General features: G+C 52.6%; 1 protein-coding gene across 3 annotated transcripts in view; it reads left to right on the forward strand.

Annotated features, from left to right (window-relative positions):
* Positions 1 to 15,495, forward strand: part of SH3BP4 (SH3 domain binding protein 4) — a 31,746-nt gene extending 16,251 nt beyond the window's left edge. For all 3 annotated transcript variants that reach the window (XM_058839428.1, XM_058839426.1, XM_058839427.1), the window contains exons 2-5: positions 4,817 to 5,013; positions 6,817 to 9,179; positions 14,417 to 14,605; positions 14,937 to 15,495. In XM_058839428.1, coding sequence (XP_058695411.1) covers positions 4,896 to 5,013; positions 6,817 to 9,179; positions 14,417 to 14,605; positions 14,937 to 15,161 — 2,895 coding nt within the window. In that variant the 5' untranslated portion in view covers positions 4,817 to 4,895 and the 3' untranslated portion in view covers positions 15,162 to 15,495. The remainder of the gene's footprint in view (positions 1 to 4,816; positions 5,014 to 6,816; positions 9,180 to 14,416; positions 14,606 to 14,936) is intronic.
* The last annotated feature ends 1,382 nt before the right edge of the window (positions 15,496 to 16,877 follow it).

Here is a 16,877-nt window from a genome sequence, read left to right on the forward strand (position 1 = left end):
AGGAATCACCGGGATACACGGCATGGCTGGCATCACGCTTGGGGAATGCTTGGGCCAGGTTTTTGAGGGGAAAAACTCAACAGCAGCCAGCTCTTCCCCACCCATCCCCAGCAGCAAGGCTCATGGAAGAGACCTGGATCACTGGGAGATGAGCCACAAGGTCATCAGTCTGTTCCTTGCCACCAGCAGCTTCCAGAGCCATCCCAGACTCCTAGGGGGCTGGAGAGGACCTGGGTGGGGCTGTGCTGATGTTTCCAGTGTCGAGGACATTGTGTTTTTTCACCTGCCTGAAGATCTGCAGCACCAGCATGGGAAAAGGAGGGAATTCTTGAGGTGGTGGGATCATTTTAGGGGGAAGCGTGTCGAGCAAGGGCCAGTGCTGTGTTGTGTCATAGCCACGAGAGAGATTCTTGAAGGTGAAGAATTCACAGGGCAAAACCAAGCTCCTAAATCAGAATTGTTTGCTAAAATTTGGCAGTTTTGGTCGCTTTGTGGCTTTTTACAGCTTCTTTTGTAGGCCATTGCACCTTGCAGTGGATTGGTATCGTCTGGCACTCCCTGAACAGCTCTCTCAGAGCTGGGGTGTCCCCAGGGCATTGAGGGGTCTTTTCTGCATCTGATTGCATAAATCCTGGTTACTTGGGGTTTTCTGACTGATAAAAGCAACATTTTCAGTAAATTCATTGTATGGGACAAGTGGTGTGGGGTGCGCCATGGCTCTGGGACATGAATTCCTGCCTAGAAAAAATTTACATTTGCTCATATCCAAGCAAAGCCGACTGTTTTTAAAGGAAACCTCCAAAAACACTTCTATGTTTGTAGGAGAGCCAGAGGAACTCAGCTTTGGAGAAAGAAAAAGCAAATTCAAAGCCATAAAGCAACAAGTGCCTGGAGTTGATCTTGGCTCTGGTGTGGGGAGAGGATGATGAGGGATTCATTGGCAGCTCCCTCTTTTTTTCCCGATTTTCAATTTGTGGCCAAAGGTAGGGTGAGAGATTTCCCCTGAACCACAGTCTTGAGAGGCTTTTAATGGATTTTCCAGGGAAAGCAGGGGTGCAGGTCATTTGTGGCAGAGTTCACCGGTCCTGTGTCACGGTGGCTCCTGTTCCTGTGCTTCCCACAGACACGGACATGCCCTGGTGGGATGGACCCTGCAGTGCCAGGGAGAGCTGGGAATGTGGGATGGGCAGGGATGTGCACTGCTGCCTTTGCTGGTGGCGGCCCCTTGGCTTGCCCTGGAAGGATCTGGCTCCATCTCCAGCCCTGATGGTGCCTGGTACCGCCCAGCCCTCCTGGCTCTTATCAGCCCAAATTCTTGGCAGCCAGGGCTTTTCCATCACCGAGGCTCCTGGAGGGCTCCTCTCCCACCCTTGGCCAACAGCAGATCCTGCTTCCCCCCCTCGGGCTGTGCACTTTTGGGTGTTGCCGTGGTTTTACTGCATTTCTTTGCTCCAGGACGTGGGCTTGGTATTTTTCCCGGGATTGCTTTTCCCTGTCCAGCGTGGCTGGGTGCCTGTGGTGTGTCTTTGATTGATAGCTCAGTGTCTGGCCAGAGGCGGGTCCATCCCGGAATCCCATCAGGATGAGCGTGGAATGATGGATGGAACTGGGAGCGCTGTGCCAGGAGGTCCTGGGGGGCTCCCCTGGGCCTGCAGTTGGATTTCTGGGATTCAGCTGGGATTTCTGGGATAAATCCTACCAGACATTTTTCAGAAGTTATTTTTAACCTTTTCCACGCCACTGCATGCTGGAAAATGCTGCAGCTGGGATCCTGAATGCTTTGTGTTCCAAGTGCTGCAGGAAAAAAATGACCTTTGGGGTTAGTTTTTAGTTAAGTTCTAATAAGTATGTTTTTTTAATAGATATGACAGTCACCAGCCCCAGACCTGCTGCTGCTCCGTGCCTGGTGGGACCTGAGGGAGCAGCTGGAGCTGTGCTGGGCATGTTTAGGTTGGATTTTAGGAAAAGCTTCTTCCCCCAGAGGCTGCTGGGGCACTGACCAGGCTCCCCAGGGAAAGTTAAATCCATCCCAGGAAGCTGTGAGGATGCATCCCTGGAAATCTGCTCACCAGGGCTTCCCTAAAGCTTCCCCAACTCCCAGCAAAGCCTGGCTAGGATTTGGGGAGGAAAAATGTAACCACCGTGGGGCCCTGATCCAGGCAGCTGGATTTGTTGGGATGTGGGGAGAAGGCAGCAGGTCCCCTGGCTCGTAGGGTTGGATTTGACCCTGCAGCATTCCCTGTCCCTGGCAGGAGGGAAAAGACAATGTGAAAAGCAGGTGTGGGTGCCTTTGAGGAGCTGATGGCGCTGTCAGGGCGTGCTCTGGTCACCCACTGGTTTCCTTCCCCCCACCATTCATTTCGGATGCTGTTTGTGGCTTTGGGTAAACAAATGGGGCTGGGTTTTGCCCTGGTCTATATTTAACCCCGAGCTAAATTTAAAGCGCTTTCAGAGGAGTTTGCAAACCATTGTCTCGGTGATTTCTAAACAAATCTTACCCCTTCGACCCTTTGTTTCCCCCCATTTATCCCTTTTATCCTCACACAGCCTGAATTTCAGGGTTTGCTGGTTACCTCTACATTCAGAAACATTTTGGGTCTGTCCCCAGCTCCAAAACGGGGCTCCCATCCCAAATCCAGCCGTGGGGAGCCTGGCCTCCCATCCTTCAGTGTGTGTGTGCATCCCTGCATCCAGGAGGGATAGACAGATCCAGGATGCTGCTGTCAGGAGAGGAAATACTTTTCCATGATCCCTCATTTGTGTTTAGATTCTTGCTGCCTTTTGGGGCCTTAGGGTTCGATGCAGAGGGGATTTTTCCAGCTGTTTCTCCACACAGCCACATCTGTCAGAGGCCTTTAGCAGGAAGCTTCCCATCTCCTTATGTAAATAGAGGGAGGGGGAGCATCCCTGTGAATTCCAGGCCTGTGGGTATGTCAGTGAGAGCTGTCAGGGCTGTAGCTGCCATAATTAATATAAAATTCATTTGATGCTGGACCAGCAGGTAGGTGTTTCAAAACATATTCGTGCCTTACACTTGTTTTTTTCCTGCTTTGTGCAGTGCTGCCCAAGCAGGGGAGAATTTTGGGATGCCACGGCTGTTTGATTTTTATTTATTTATTTATTTTCACCAAGATCGCGTACAAGAATTGCAAAAATTGGCGAGGTGTGGGGTCTCTAGAGGGAGGCACTGTGTGTTTGGGGTCTTCCCATGCCACCTACAAAAGCTGCAATCCCAAATGGCATTAATGGGAAACTGGGTAGACAGTACAAGTTTAGGGGAGCATCCTTCTTCCCTTCTTTGCTTCCTGCTAGTTATTCCCTTGTCTTGCCCCTGGCAGCAGCTCCAGGTCCCCTCTCTTACCTGTCCTGGATCTGATAAGCTCAGCCTTGACTCAAAGCCTGGTTTCCCTGTGTTTATTCCCCACCAAACCCTTTCCCCTTGGGTTGCTCCCAGCAGGACCAGGCTCTCCTGAAGGGGAAATGTTTGCACACAAGTTCTCCCTTCCCTTTTCTGGCTGCAGCCTGGTGCATCCCTTCCAGCCAGCCACATTCCCGGCATACCAGCCCTGGGGATGGCTTGGGAAGCATTTCAAGCAGGCTGGAGTATCTCCTGCTCAGGCTCTCCCCTGCAGATTTCCTCTTGCTGCATTCCAGAAAAGGGCACCAAATCCTTCAGGACTTGCTGTTCCCCCTCACAGTGCCGGAGGAGACAGCTCTGGATTCCCACCTAAGGAATTTCGGTCTGGCTGTTATTTTTTGCTTGATTTCATTTTCAAGCAGAGGGAGGAAAAGAAAAAAAAATTGCATGGGAGGGGGAGAAAGGAAGAACACCGTTAGGAGTAGATGAAAATCCCTTTGTAAAGCAGGGATTTGGATGTAACTTTTAATTAAGACTTTCCTGGGTAAGACCTGTTGGTGTTTTGCAGCCGGGCTGGAGTTTTGTGGCAGCTCTGAGGGAGCAGGAGGCAGGGGCTGAATCCAGAATTTCCAGGACCGTCCTGGGTATGCCGGACAGTGTTCCTGTTCCCTGGTGCAAACCTGGAGTAGCAACTCGTGGCTCAGGCTGTGCTCCAGCCATGCCTTCAGCCTTCCCTGCTTTTCCTGGCCCATCTGGCCACTGTCCCAGCTCCAGAGGACACGGGTGACGTCAGGGCAGCTCTTGCCCACGCTTGCATCAGCCACAACGTTGGTGGTCAGAGTGTCCTGTGGGAGCGGGCTCCTTTTCCTCTCAGCTCCAGTGGGCTGATGCAGCTGCTCTTCCACGGGGGTTCTGGAAGTGTTTTTGCAAGTGCTTCTGGAAAAAAGGAGGAAAAAGCCCTTTATTTTTATCTTATTCAGTGCAGGAAGGGTTGTTGCTCTGCCTGGTTGGCCGGGTGAGGGGAGAGATGTGGGGAGCAAGTGGCAAGAGCCAGTCCCCATCCTAGGAGATGCTTCAGTGAGAGAGAGGGACGACCTCTTTGAACAGGGAAAAAAGCCCAGTCCTGTGGGTCTTCCGTGCTCCCACAGCAGCCCAGTGCTTTGTGGTTTTAGAATTGTGTTACAGCAACGTGCAAATGCTTGGGAAATGGGGAGAAGAACCAATTTACGATCCTGGGAACAGTGTATTCCCAAAAAAACTCTTAAAGGCTGGAGGGCTGCTTCGTCTGGGGTTGTGTCCAGCAACCAGGACCAGGCTGTCCTTGCTCTCCAAGGCAGCGCTGTGGTTCCTGGGAGCATCCAGGCTGTGCTCCGTGATGGCACCGCGGGGTCAGCGTGCGGGTGGCGTGGGAGGACCCGCAGCCTTTCTAACACCCTGGCCTTTGTCTGTCTCCCCCAGGCTGGTTCCCTGCGGTGACACTGGGGTCCCCATCACCGGCAGAGAGGCCATGGCCACGTAGTGCCCGCCGGGAGCGGAGATGGCGGCGCAGAGGATCCGGGCGGCCAACTCGGGAGGGCTCCCGCGGTGCAAGTCCGAGGGGACGCTCATCGACCTGGGCGAGGGCTTTGCTGAAACCACGCTCTGCGATGTCAAAGGTGCCTGGGGATCGTCCCCCTCCTCATTTCAGGCCCATCCTCACCCCCTGGGAGGGCTCGGTGACACCAGCGAGGCGGTGACAAAGGTGTTCCCTCTCCCCGGTGCAGGTTGCTCCTCCAATAGTCAATCCTTTTTTTTTTTATTGCTTTTTTTTCCTGCTGTGTTTTCCTTGCCTGGCATAAAAGCTGGGTCAGGTGGGAGGGGAATTACTGCTCCCCTGGCAGGAGAGCATCCGAGGAAAATCTCCAGGTGGAAGCTGGAGAGCACTGAGGGCCTTGAAAATAAACACACACAAAGGCGATTGTTTTTGCAGGTGTACCACCTGAACATCAAACACTTGCTGCAAATTAGATGTGTTTCAATGGAAAACGAGGAATTGCTCCTCTTCTCCAAGGGGTTTCAGCACATCCCTGTTAACCCCTGCATGCCCAGCTGGAGGGACATGGGAGCAGTCACTTGCCTGTCTGATCTGACACCAAAAATGCTCCATCCTCTAGGAGACTGAGTTAACAGCGGCTTCCAACCTAGCAGGCTGCCAAAATAATTCCAGTTTAGAGTTTCTGTGTAGTTTTCCACTGGATGAATCTCCTCACTGGATGAATCTGCCTTTGCTGGCAGATGAGTTGTTCAGGATTTGTACAAAACTCTTCTCCTCTGAATACTCACTCAATCCCCAGGCTATATTTAAAGGCTTCTCTTTGCTCAGCTGTATCTTCCCTTGCCTTGTTATTTCCGTGGGTGAGAAGTGCTGCCAGCCTGCGAGTGGTGACTGCAGTCTGAGCTCCCATCCCTTTTGTCTTTGGGATTTTAAGGGCTTCCTGTGTTTTCTAAACTCCCTTTTCCTCCCAGAGAGCTCTCGAGCCTGTTGAAGCAAGTGCTGTCCCAGTTCCCTTGCAGCTCCCTGTTGGTGAAAATCCAGCTTTCCTTGTTTTCTTCAGTGTGTCTAGGGAGAGAGCACACATTTAACCATTGATGGAACATCATCTCTCACTTGTTTTTAGCGCTTTTTACAGGAATGCGTCCTGAAAATGAGAGTGAAGCCAATAAATAGGGTGGCAGTGTAGGCTCAGCCCAGCTTGGATGTAAATTGGGATCCGCTGGCAGGAAACTCTTCCACTGGCACTCCTGCAAGGGAGCTTGGAGATGTTGCCAGGACCAGAACAGCAGTGTGTGTGGGAGGTGCTGGGATTCTGTGAGGGTTCAAACTGGGTAACCCTTAGAACCACAGAATGGTTTGGTTTGGGAGGGAGGTGAAAGCAGGGACACCTTCCACTAGCCCAGCTTACTCCAAGCCCCATCCAGCCTGTCCTGGAACACTTCCAGGGATTCAGGGCCAGCCACAGCTTCTCTGGGCATGTTTGACATATGCAGGAGAGGGGTTTCAGCAGAGCAAGAGGGCTTTTAGCCTGTAGGGAGGGTTATCTTGGGTTTGGATGAACCCTTAAGGGATGGGAGGGGTGTGAATATACCAGAAATAATAGAGTTTACTTGAAAAAATCTTATGGAGAAACATACCTTCAGTCTTGAGAGGCTGCCCAGGGAGTTAGTGGACCTGCAAGTGTTCAGAAAACGTGTGAATGTGACACCTGGGGCCATGGCTTAGTGGTGGACCTGGCAGTGCTGGGTTAATGCTTGGACTCGATGATCTTGGAGGCCTTCTCCAACTTTAATGATTCAATGATTCCAAAACTACCTTCATCACTTAAAACAGCGTGGAGGGATGACCTGGAATAAAGGATTCCAAGTCAGTGGTGACTCAGTTGTGCATCTCTCACCGTGCTGTCTCCTCCTTGCCTCTGCAGTGCCTTCTCCCAGTGCCTTGCTGGTGGACAATCCCACGTCCTTCGGGAACGCGAAGGAAGTCGTAGCAATCAAGGATTACTGCCCCACAAATTTCACCACCCTGAAGTTCTCCAAGGGGGATCACCTGTACGTGCTGGACACGTCGGGAGGGGAGTGGTGGTACGCCCACAACACCACGGAGATGGGCTACATCCCGTCCTCCTACGTGCAGCCCGTGAACTACCGCAACTCCTCCCTCACGGACAGCGGGATGATCGACAATCTGCTGGAGAGCCCCGACGAGGGCGTCAAGGAGTTGGATCTGCTCGGGGATTGGACCGATGGGAAGAGAAACTCTGCCAAATCCTACCACAACAACCCCTTCCTGAACGGAGTGCAGACCAACCCATTCCTGAATGGGAATTTGCAAGCAGCACCCAGCTCAGACAAAGAGTCCAACTCCAGCGTCGCCGTGGATTTGTTGCTCTTCGACACGGGGGCCCCCACGTCGGCTCTTCCCAGTTCAGCCGCCAACAGCAGCCTGGGGAACCTTTTTGATGAGTTTCCCTCCACAAACAGGCTAGATGTGGAACAGCCCATGAGAAGGGACAACCCCTTCTTCAGAAGTAAACGCTCCTACAGCTTGTCTGAGCTGTCTGTCCTCCAGGCCAAGTCGGACACGCCAGCATCATCAGGTTTCTTCAGTGGCCTGAAGTCTCCCACCCCTGAGCAGTTCCAGAGCAGGGAGGATTTTAGGACAGCGTGGCTGAACCACAGGAAGCTGGCTCGGTCTTGCCATGACTTGGATTTGCTTGGCCAAAATCCTGGCTGGGGTCAGACACAACCAGTGGAGACCAACATTGTGTGCAAGCTGGACAGCTCCGGCGGGGCCGTCCAGCTGCCGGACACCAACATCAGCATCCACGTGCCCGAGGGCCACGTGTGCCCCGGGGAGACGCAGCAGATCTCCATGAAGGCCATGCTGGACCCGCCGCTGGAGCTGAACAGTGACAAGTGCAGCACCATCAGCCCCGTCCTGCAGATCAAACTCAGCAACATGGAGGTGAAGACCTTCATCATCCTGGAGATGAAGGTGTCAGCGGAGGTCAAGAACGACATCATGAGCAAGAGCCTGGTGGGGCTGCAGTGCCTGCGCAGTGACATGAAGGAGGGGCCGTACACGCCAATGCAGCTGAGCTATTCCTACGGGGACACCATCCAGGTGCAGCTGGAGAACCTGGAGCCCTGCATGTACATCGCGGCCGTGGCGCAGGGCCAGAACATCCTCTACCCTTACACCGTGTGGGATTACATCAGCAAGAAGATCACGGTGGGCGTCTACGGCCCCAAGCACATCCACCCTTCCTTCAAGACCGTAGTGGCCATGTTCGGCCATGAGTGCGCCCCCAAGACCCTGCTGGTCAACGAGGTCACCAGGCAGTCCCACGGCCCGGCTCCCGTCGCCCTCCAGCTCTGGGGGAAGCACCAGTTTGCCCTGTCCCGGCCCCAGGACCTCAAGCTCTGCATGTTCTCCAACATGACCAACTATGAGGTGAAGGCCAGCGAGCAAGCCAAGATCGTCCGGGGCTTCCAGATGAAGCTGGGCAAGGTCAGCCGCCTCATCTTCCCGATCGCGTCCCACGACCCCAACGAGCTCTCGGACTTTACGCTGAGGATACAAGTCAAGGATGACCAGGATGCCATTCTGACCCAGTTCTGCGTCCAGACGCCGCAGCCGCCTCCAAAAAGCGCCATCAAACCCATGGGGCAGAGGCGGTTCCTCAAGAAGAACGAGGTGGGGAAGATCATCCTCTCCCCTCTGGCTGCCACTGCCAAGTATCCGGACTTTCAGGACCGGCCAGTGTTGAGCCTGAAGTACGGGAAGCTGCTGAAGACGGTGGTGAGGCAGAGCAAGAACCACTATTTGCTGGAGTACAAGAAGGGAGATGTCATAGCCCTCCTCAGTGAGGAGAAGATCAGGTTGAAAGGCCAGCTGTGGACCAAGGAGTGGTACATTGGCTACTACCAGGGGAAAATCGGCCTTGTGCACACCAAAAACGTCCTGGTGGTTGGGAAGGTCAAACCCAGCTACTTCTCCGGGCCGGATCTCACCACCAGCCTGCTGCTGGAGCAGATCCTGAGGCCCTGCAAGTTCCTGACTTATATCTACGCCTCGGTGAGGACTCTGCTGATGGAGAACCTCAGCAGCTGGCGCTCCTTCGCCGATGCCCTGGGCTACCTGAACTTGCCGCTCACGTTCTTCTGCCGGGCGGAGCTGGACAGCGAGCCGGAGCGAGTGGCCTCTGTCCTGGAGAAGCTGAAGGAAGACTGCAACAGCGTGGAGAACAAGGAGAGGAAATCCTTCCAGAAGGAGCTGATGACGGTGAGTCTGAGGCCTGGCAAATTGGGGCTTCCTGGCTCTGCCGAGGGACCAGGGGAGGTGGAAGTTTCTTGATTCAGTCTTTAGAGAGTGAAGTCCACCTTAAAGGCCTTCTGAAGACTGTTGGGCACTGCCAGGTGGGAATCCAGCCCTGTGGTTGCTGGGCTCCTGGTTTACTGGGTTCATGGTGATAATGAGGGATGCGCTGAGGTACTTGGAATTCCAGAATCACACAATGGCTTGGGTTGAAAGAAACCTCAAAGCTCATCCAGTCCCACCCCCTGCCATGGTCAGGGACTCCTTCCACTCAACCAGGTCGCTCCAAGCACTGTCCAACCTGGCCTGGAACACTTTCAGGGATGGGGAGCCTTTTTGTTTTGGGGGGTTTTTTTTGAGTGGCAGCTAAACCAAGGGCATCTCTGGGATGTTTTATAAATTGCAAATGGAAATGTGTGGCTTGCTCTTTATCCTGAAAGGAATTTGGGAGGAGTGCTGCCTGCCAATATTTCTAGGATGCCGTTAGCAAATAAATCCCTCACGAAATATCATCTCCACGATCGTTTCTAGCATTTAATAGGAGGTGAGCCAAAGAAAATACAGGGCAAGATGTCTGGAAGAGGTTTGCGGCTCTCTCCCGTTCTGTGCTCTCCCACAGGAGCAGAATAACTGAGTTATGGAGGGCAGCATGGTTTAAAATGTCAATTGGATTAAGGAATAGCGGCGGCCTTGCCTGGCAAAATGAAATTATGGCAAAAGGGGACTGGAGCTGAATGAAGGAGTTCAGTTCCCACACTCCTTTTAGGGAGAAGGGGGAAATTGAAGGATTGAGCAGAAGGTGTTATGGGGAGTATGGAATCCATTGTTATTCCTGGAAATGTTGTCCAGAGAGTTCCCTGTGCCCAGGTGCCACTCTGGGGCTTGTGGGGCGATGTTTCAGCTTTGACTTTCAGCTGTCAGGTCGTGCCACCAACGCTGCCTCTGCTGCAGGGCTCTCCTGGCCATCAGTGACGCTTTCCTCATGCAGGAGTGGAAAATCCCCCGCCTCTGGCCCCTCTGTTTCCCCCGAGGGAGGGTTTGCTCCTTTATTCATCAGGCTCAGCAAATGTTGGGATGAAATCCATGCTGCTCTTGCTGGATGCTTCCAAGAGCTTTGTGCTGTTTGCTTTACCTGTTTGCAAACCCTGTAGGTGTTGTTTTTATCTATCCCCATTGTTTTCAGGGATCCCCGACAGTCTGTAGGTCATGGAGAATCCTCACTGGGGAGACAAAGGGAAAGATAAGGCTCAGGGAGCTGCTGACTCAAGGGGAGGGCTGGAAGCTGCAGGAAAACATCCTGCTCCCCTGTGGCTGCCTGGAGATCAGAGTCCCAGGGCAGGTTTTATTCTCCTTGTTTCTCTAATCCTGCTCTCTGTGAGGCTGATCCTGTGGATAAAGGATGAGCTCCCTTCTTGGTGGAACATGATGCTGCTCCCAAACCCCTGGCTGCTGTCAAATCCTCCTTAGCCTATGGAGAAATTAGAAGGAAATAATGATGTTTCAGGGGATGGCAATGGAGCAGTAATGGATTTTATTGTGTTTAAATCTGATTTTATTTGTAACAAATGGACTGGCTTTCTGGCAAGAGGAACCAGCTGCACTAAGCTCCAGCATGGCTGTTTCAGCTGAAAGTTGCTTGTCTCCTCTCAAAAGGACTGGGAAGGGAGAAGCAGAAGCATCTTTATCCGTGTTGAGTACACAAAACACCAGTGGCAGAGTCGTGCACCAGCAGCCAAGCAAGGAAAAGCCTGGTCATGATGGCTGGTTAATCAGTAATCTGCCTTTAATTACTATTTTCCTAATCAGGCACTAGCACTGGAGTGTGAAGGTAACTCAGGGGGATGTGGCTCAGGAATTACTCAGCAGAGAGGGAAAAGCTCTCCCTCCCTCCTCTGCCCGTCAGAAGCAGGCAGCACGTGGACGGTTTGGATTAAAAAACTGGGCGTGGGTTCAAGAAGATTTCATTGCCCCTGGTGCCTGTCCTGTGGGGTTAGACCTGCCCTGAGACACAGCATTTCTCCCTCTCTGGCTGTCAGAGACTCTCATTTATCATCCTTCCAACAGACACTGCTGTTGGGAAGAACACGGCTCTGCTGGGAATGGCCCCTGGCACGGCAGCAGGGAGCTGTGCAGAGGAAGCTGAGAGCTTGTTCTTCTCCAGGCTACTTGTAAAGGTCACACTGGAGGTGAAGTGGGGATATTTTTTTTTTCCCCTCCCATTGTTTTGTTTGCCCTGACTCCCGGTATCCATGTACCGCCTGTCTCCTGCCACGAGTTTTTGCTTGTCCCTGGTGTGTGCAGGCCCCGAAGAGCTGCTGGGGGGCTGGAGCTGTCCTAAAGCCCTGCAGGTCAGTGTGTCCATGGCTTTGGGTTGGAAGGGACCTTAAAGCCCATCCTGTTCCACCCCCTGCCATGGGCAGGGACACCTTCCACTGTCCCAGGTTGCTCCAAGCCCCATCCAGCCTGGCCTGGGACACTTCCAGGGATGTGAAGCCACATCTCTGAGCAACCTGTGCCAGGGCCTCCCCACGCTCAGCATGCTGAGATCCAGCTGGGCATCGTGTCCAAGGGAATTACCGCATGGAGGCAGTGCATGACTGTGGGAAGCGAAAGAAAAAAAGTCAGTGTTTAAGGCTGAGAGTGCATTTTAAGTGTGTGAGACGATTCTGGAGGTGGTGACAGCCAAAACAGTGAGTGAAAGAGATGTCTGATGCCTAAACAAGGGTTATTCTGGGGAACACTTGCACAGAGCCAACTTTTTTGGGTCAAAACCTGACCTGTGTCCTAGAGAGGATGATGGGCCTGGAGCCTGTGCACGAGCACCCTCTCACCCCATGGGTCTCATGCTTTCCCTGGGGACTTTATCCCCTCTCTTTGAGGAAGTCCCAGGGGGGAGCTGTTTTCCTCCACAATGCTGCTTTCCTTTATTAGGAAATGGGATTCTGCATTTCAAAGCTGGGATGTAAATTCAGCCTCCCCTGGATGCCTTTAAAGTTGAGGTGTTTCTGCTTTGAACTGGGATTTGAATATCAAACACCCTCTTTGCTCTTTGCTGGACTGGTGGAGCCGGTTCCCAGGGGAATAAATAATAAATATTTCCGAGGACTCTGGCAAAGCACAGCCCAGATCACACCTAGGTGATGAGGGATGGAGACACAGTGAGTGGACCCAGCCATCCCGGGAGGCTTGTCCAGGGCAAGGGAGGAGGATGGAAAAAATTGTAGCATAATCCCACTGGAGGATTAAGTCTGCTGAGCTAATCCCAGTGTCTCGCCGTTTCCAGTAATATTCCCCCTCTGGCTGCCACCTCGGTGTCTGTGATGCCTGCACCCCATCCCCACGTGGCGCTGGTGCTGTGCCTGTGTCCTTGTCACCTCTGCCTGTGAGATGGGAGCTGCCAGGGGCAGGTGGTGCTGTGGCCATCCGTAGGTTTCAGAGTAAGCGCTCAGTGCTCCGGACCCACCCATCTCTCCCACAGTGGTTGTTTTGAGTGATTTTGCAGTTCTTGATGGGGTGGCCTCCCGGGTGTTTTCCTTGCTGCTGTTTTTGTTGTTCACCTGGAGCAGCAGAAGGAGCAGGAGAATCCATCTCCTGCAGCTCCATCCTTCTTAACCCTACAGCGCTCCTGGCTCTGGGCTGTCTCTTCTGCTGCCTCTGACCTCAGGCAGGAGATGAGAGCAGCTCCTTCAGCCTGCTCTTCTATAAATGCCATGTCATGCACGGGATTGGGATCCAGCTGCCTGGAAAGGCAGGTTTGAGGATGTTCAGGGTGGTGGATCTGCAGAGGGTGCTGGATCCAGGGGCTATAGGAGAGGAGGCGGTTCTGGCACAGGTGTGTGAGATCTAAATGCTTCTTCATGTCCTCCTGCAGAGCCAGAGGAGTGCTCTTTCCTTGGGTTTTGACAGGGGGGGTTTAAGGCCTCCCTGGCTCCTGCAGGAAGGTGGTGTCAGCACTTTGGAGGAGCAGGCGACACAGCTGTGATTAGAACCCAGCTCAGCTTTGATAAGGGGAAAATCAACGTGCATCTGCTTTGCAAATGGCTGGAGTGGTTTCAGATGTTCCCATCTTCCCTCCCCCTGTCCCCCACAACTGTCCCTGTGCAATCTCCAGGGGGAGGATTTCACCTTCCTTTGCCCTAGAGCCAAACCTGGATTTGTCCTGACCCCTGTGTGCCCCCACAGGGGGAAAAAAGGTGGATTCTGGCTACATGGGGAGCCACCTTACCCTTATAATTCCCATAAGAACCATCCCCACACTGCTGTGAAGGAGTGGCTGGGCTCTGCTTGCTCCATTTCCATTTTTATTAACTACAAACCCCCTCCTGAGGGTCAGGGTGGGATTTGCCCAAAGTCTGGGGTTGCTGCTGCTGGGACTGTTGTGGTCCAGAGGTTCTGGCAGAGGCTGTGGGAGCCCTGGGGAGTGGGATGATGATCCTGGCAGTCAGATCCTGTACTCTGAGACTGAAGACTGCCACTAAACCCTTCCTTTTCCAGGGCTGCACTGGGGGTTTTCCCCTACTGCAGCTTCATCCCTCTCTGAGGGGATTTTAATTTGATTTGACACTTGAAGGCAGGAGCTAACCCTGCTCCATCCTTTTTTGCCTGGCTAAAGTCACTCCTGCCTAGAAAACTCCGGCTGATGCAGTCACTCTTTCTACTGCAAAACCATTTGTGGAAAATCTCAGCTTTTAGGCCAATAAATGATGCAGGAAGAGCTGGAGGAGGAGAAGAGGAAGAACATCCGAGGCTGAGCAGTGGTCCTGTAGTGTCAGTCCTCACCTGGGTCTCACCCCACCACAGGGCTGATGTCCAGGTCCCATCCCAAAATGTCCTGGGTGTCCCTTGCCCACCGCTCTGAAGGATCCTGCAGCACTGGGATGGAGTCTGGATTAGCTCTCTGGATTAAAAGCATCTGTTGTCCTCAGCCCCTGGGCTGCTTTAAACTGCTTAAGGTGGGGCCTGGACATCTCGAGAGGGGCTGCCTGGAGAATGAGGCTGCAAACCCCATCCCAGAGGGATGGGGTCGAGCACTTTGTCCAGTTAATGGGATTATTCTCTTGCCAAGCTCAGTGGCCTAAGCTCCCCAGCTGCCGCTAAAACAAGAGGGGCAGGAGGATTTTTGGGATGCTCCCATGGGGGAGTTCACCGGCCACCACCCACGCCCAGGCCTTGACTCCCTGCTCGCTTCTCCCCGTGTCCTCCAGGCCCTGCTGAAGATGGACTGCCAGGGGCTGGTGGTGCGGCTGATCCAGGACTTTGTGCTGCTGACCACGGCCGTGGAGGTGGCGCAGCGCTGGCGGGAGCTGGCCGAGAAGCTGGCCAAGGTGTCCAAGCAGCAGATGGACGCCTACGAGGCCCCGCACCGCGACAAGACGGGCACGGTGGACAGCGAGGTGAGAGCGGGCGCCTCCGGCTCTCCGCAGGGCTGCTGAGAATGGAATTGGAATCTTGGAATTCTTTTGGCTGGAAAAGGCCTTGGAGAGGTTTTGAGTCCGGCTGTTGAGCCAGCACTGCCAAACCCACCAGGTTAATGGCTGGGCCCAGTGGTCTTAAAGGCCTTTCCAACCCAAACCATTCCGTGCTCCTTCTCTGGAGATTCCTCCAGAGCACGCTCTTCCTGGAGGATCACAGGGATCTGGGGGTGCTGGGGGAGGCTGTTTTCCCGGGAATGTGCTTGTTCTGGGATGCTGCCTGAGCTCTGCTCCCTTTCTCACCTGTCCCCAGGCCATGTGGAAGCCGGCGTACGACTTCCTGCTCACCTGGAGCAGCCAGATGGGGGACAGCTACAGGGATGTCATCCAGGAGCTGCACACGGGACTGGACAAGATGAAGAACCCCATCACCAAGCGCTGGAAGCACCTCACGGGCACCCTGATCCTCGTCAACTCCTTGGACATGCTGCGGGCAGCTGCCTTCAGCCCCCAGGACCACGAGGATTTTGCCATCTAGCCCGTGTTTGTCCACTTCTCCTTGGCTGGGAATTTTGTTTTCCTGGGCTTTTTCCCCCCTTTCTCTCCCTTTCTTAAGCAGTTGACTTTAAAGAGAAGAAGTGGAGGTTTCTCTGCCTTGGGTTTGAAGAGGCCAAAGTTTGGAAGTTCTCCACCAGGACTGGAAATCGGGAGGAGAGATCCCACCTTGATGGAAGGGGATGGCTTTTCATCCAGTTAAACTGTTTTTTTTACTGGAAAAAACCAAAAACCTTCAAGAAGGCGAGGGGGTGGGGATGGGTTCCCAAAAGAGATCACGTTTTTCTAGGCATTTACAAATAAAAGTCTAATTTTTGTAACAAGCAGTTAAAGTTGTCACCACTTTGGGGAGGGCTCGGGGAAGCTGTGGCTGGTTTTAGGTTGCAGAAACTGCTTTGAAATGACGGGGTTTGAGACAAACATGGGTCCTGTAAACATGTGTTTTAAGAGGAAGCACAGTAAATGCCCTTTCCCCCCACCACAGGCAGGTTTTGGGCTGCCAGGTGTGACTAAAGCACCACAGGAACTTGAGATGTCCCCAAATTTGGGATGTGCTCAGCCCAAGCAGCACCTTGCACCAAAAAAGACCTTTTTAAAAATTCATTTTATTTTCTTCACAGAACCTGTGAGCATTTTGGTTGATTTTTGGGTTATTTTTATGTCTCTGCAGATGTGGATTTTCTCATTTCTGGCCAGGGAGTTGCCTATTCTTGTTTTTTAACCAGGAGGAACTTCTGCCCACCTGGATGTGGTGCAGGACACCTCTGGAAGAAGCTGGAGGTTTGGGGCTTGCCTGAGACCTCAGGATATGGATCAGGAAGATGTTGAGAGGGAAAATCAAACTTCCCAGGTGCTCCTGCTCTGGGGAAGAGGCCAGAAAAAGGGGAGGAAATTGTCGCCATCCGGATAATCTTTCTACAGGCCAAAAAACAACAACAAAAAAACCAAAACAAAACAAAACAAAAAAAAAAACCACACCAAAAAAACCAACAAAAAAACACCCCAAAATAAACTAAAACAAAAACAAAAAACCCAACAACAACAAAACACCAAACAAAAACCCCACAAAATATCCCCCCCCAAAAAAACCCAAATAAAGGAGGGAAAAGAGAATCTTTCTCCTAATTTGAAATCTGACCTCACTGGGGATGTTCCAGGTGCTCTTTGCTATTGATTTCTAGTTTTTCAAGGCTCTTCAAATCCAGTTTAACTTGTAAATCATCTTTGCTATAAACCTGGTGTCAAAAACCTCAATATTTGTGTCACCCAGTGCCTGTATTATTTTTCTCCTGTTCCTTTTAAATCTGAGTTTTTTGCATGACTTCTTTTCCTCCTGCTCCCCAGCTTTCAGATATTTCACCTGGGAGGGAAATATTTTTAAGTGCAAAGGCTCTTTTTAGTGAAAAGTTGCTACCAGAGGATGTGTAAAGGTTCTTAAAGGATGATCTCTTTTCAGGTTAATTAACAAAATAACAGAAGAAAAAGAGTAGGAAAGGCATCTGGTGGAGGGAATGGTGTATTTTCCTCTTCCCGAAATCCCATCCTCAGAAGGGATCACTGTCCATGGACCCCACAATAGCACCTTATATTTCTCCTCAGGGGTTTTGGGGATTTTCTGTGCCACTCCCCATAGCTCAGGGGGGTCTGTCAGCAGCCCAGCCCCTTTCCCTCTCCCTGAGGCACTCGTTTTTCCGTGCAG

This window comes from Poecile atricapillus, chromosome 5, assembly GCF_030490865.1.
Source record: "Poecile atricapillus isolate bPoeAtr1 chromosome 5, bPoeAtr1.hap1, whole genome shotgun sequence".
Lineage (NCBI taxonomy): Eukaryota > Metazoa > Chordata > Aves > Passeriformes > Paridae > Poecile > Poecile atricapillus.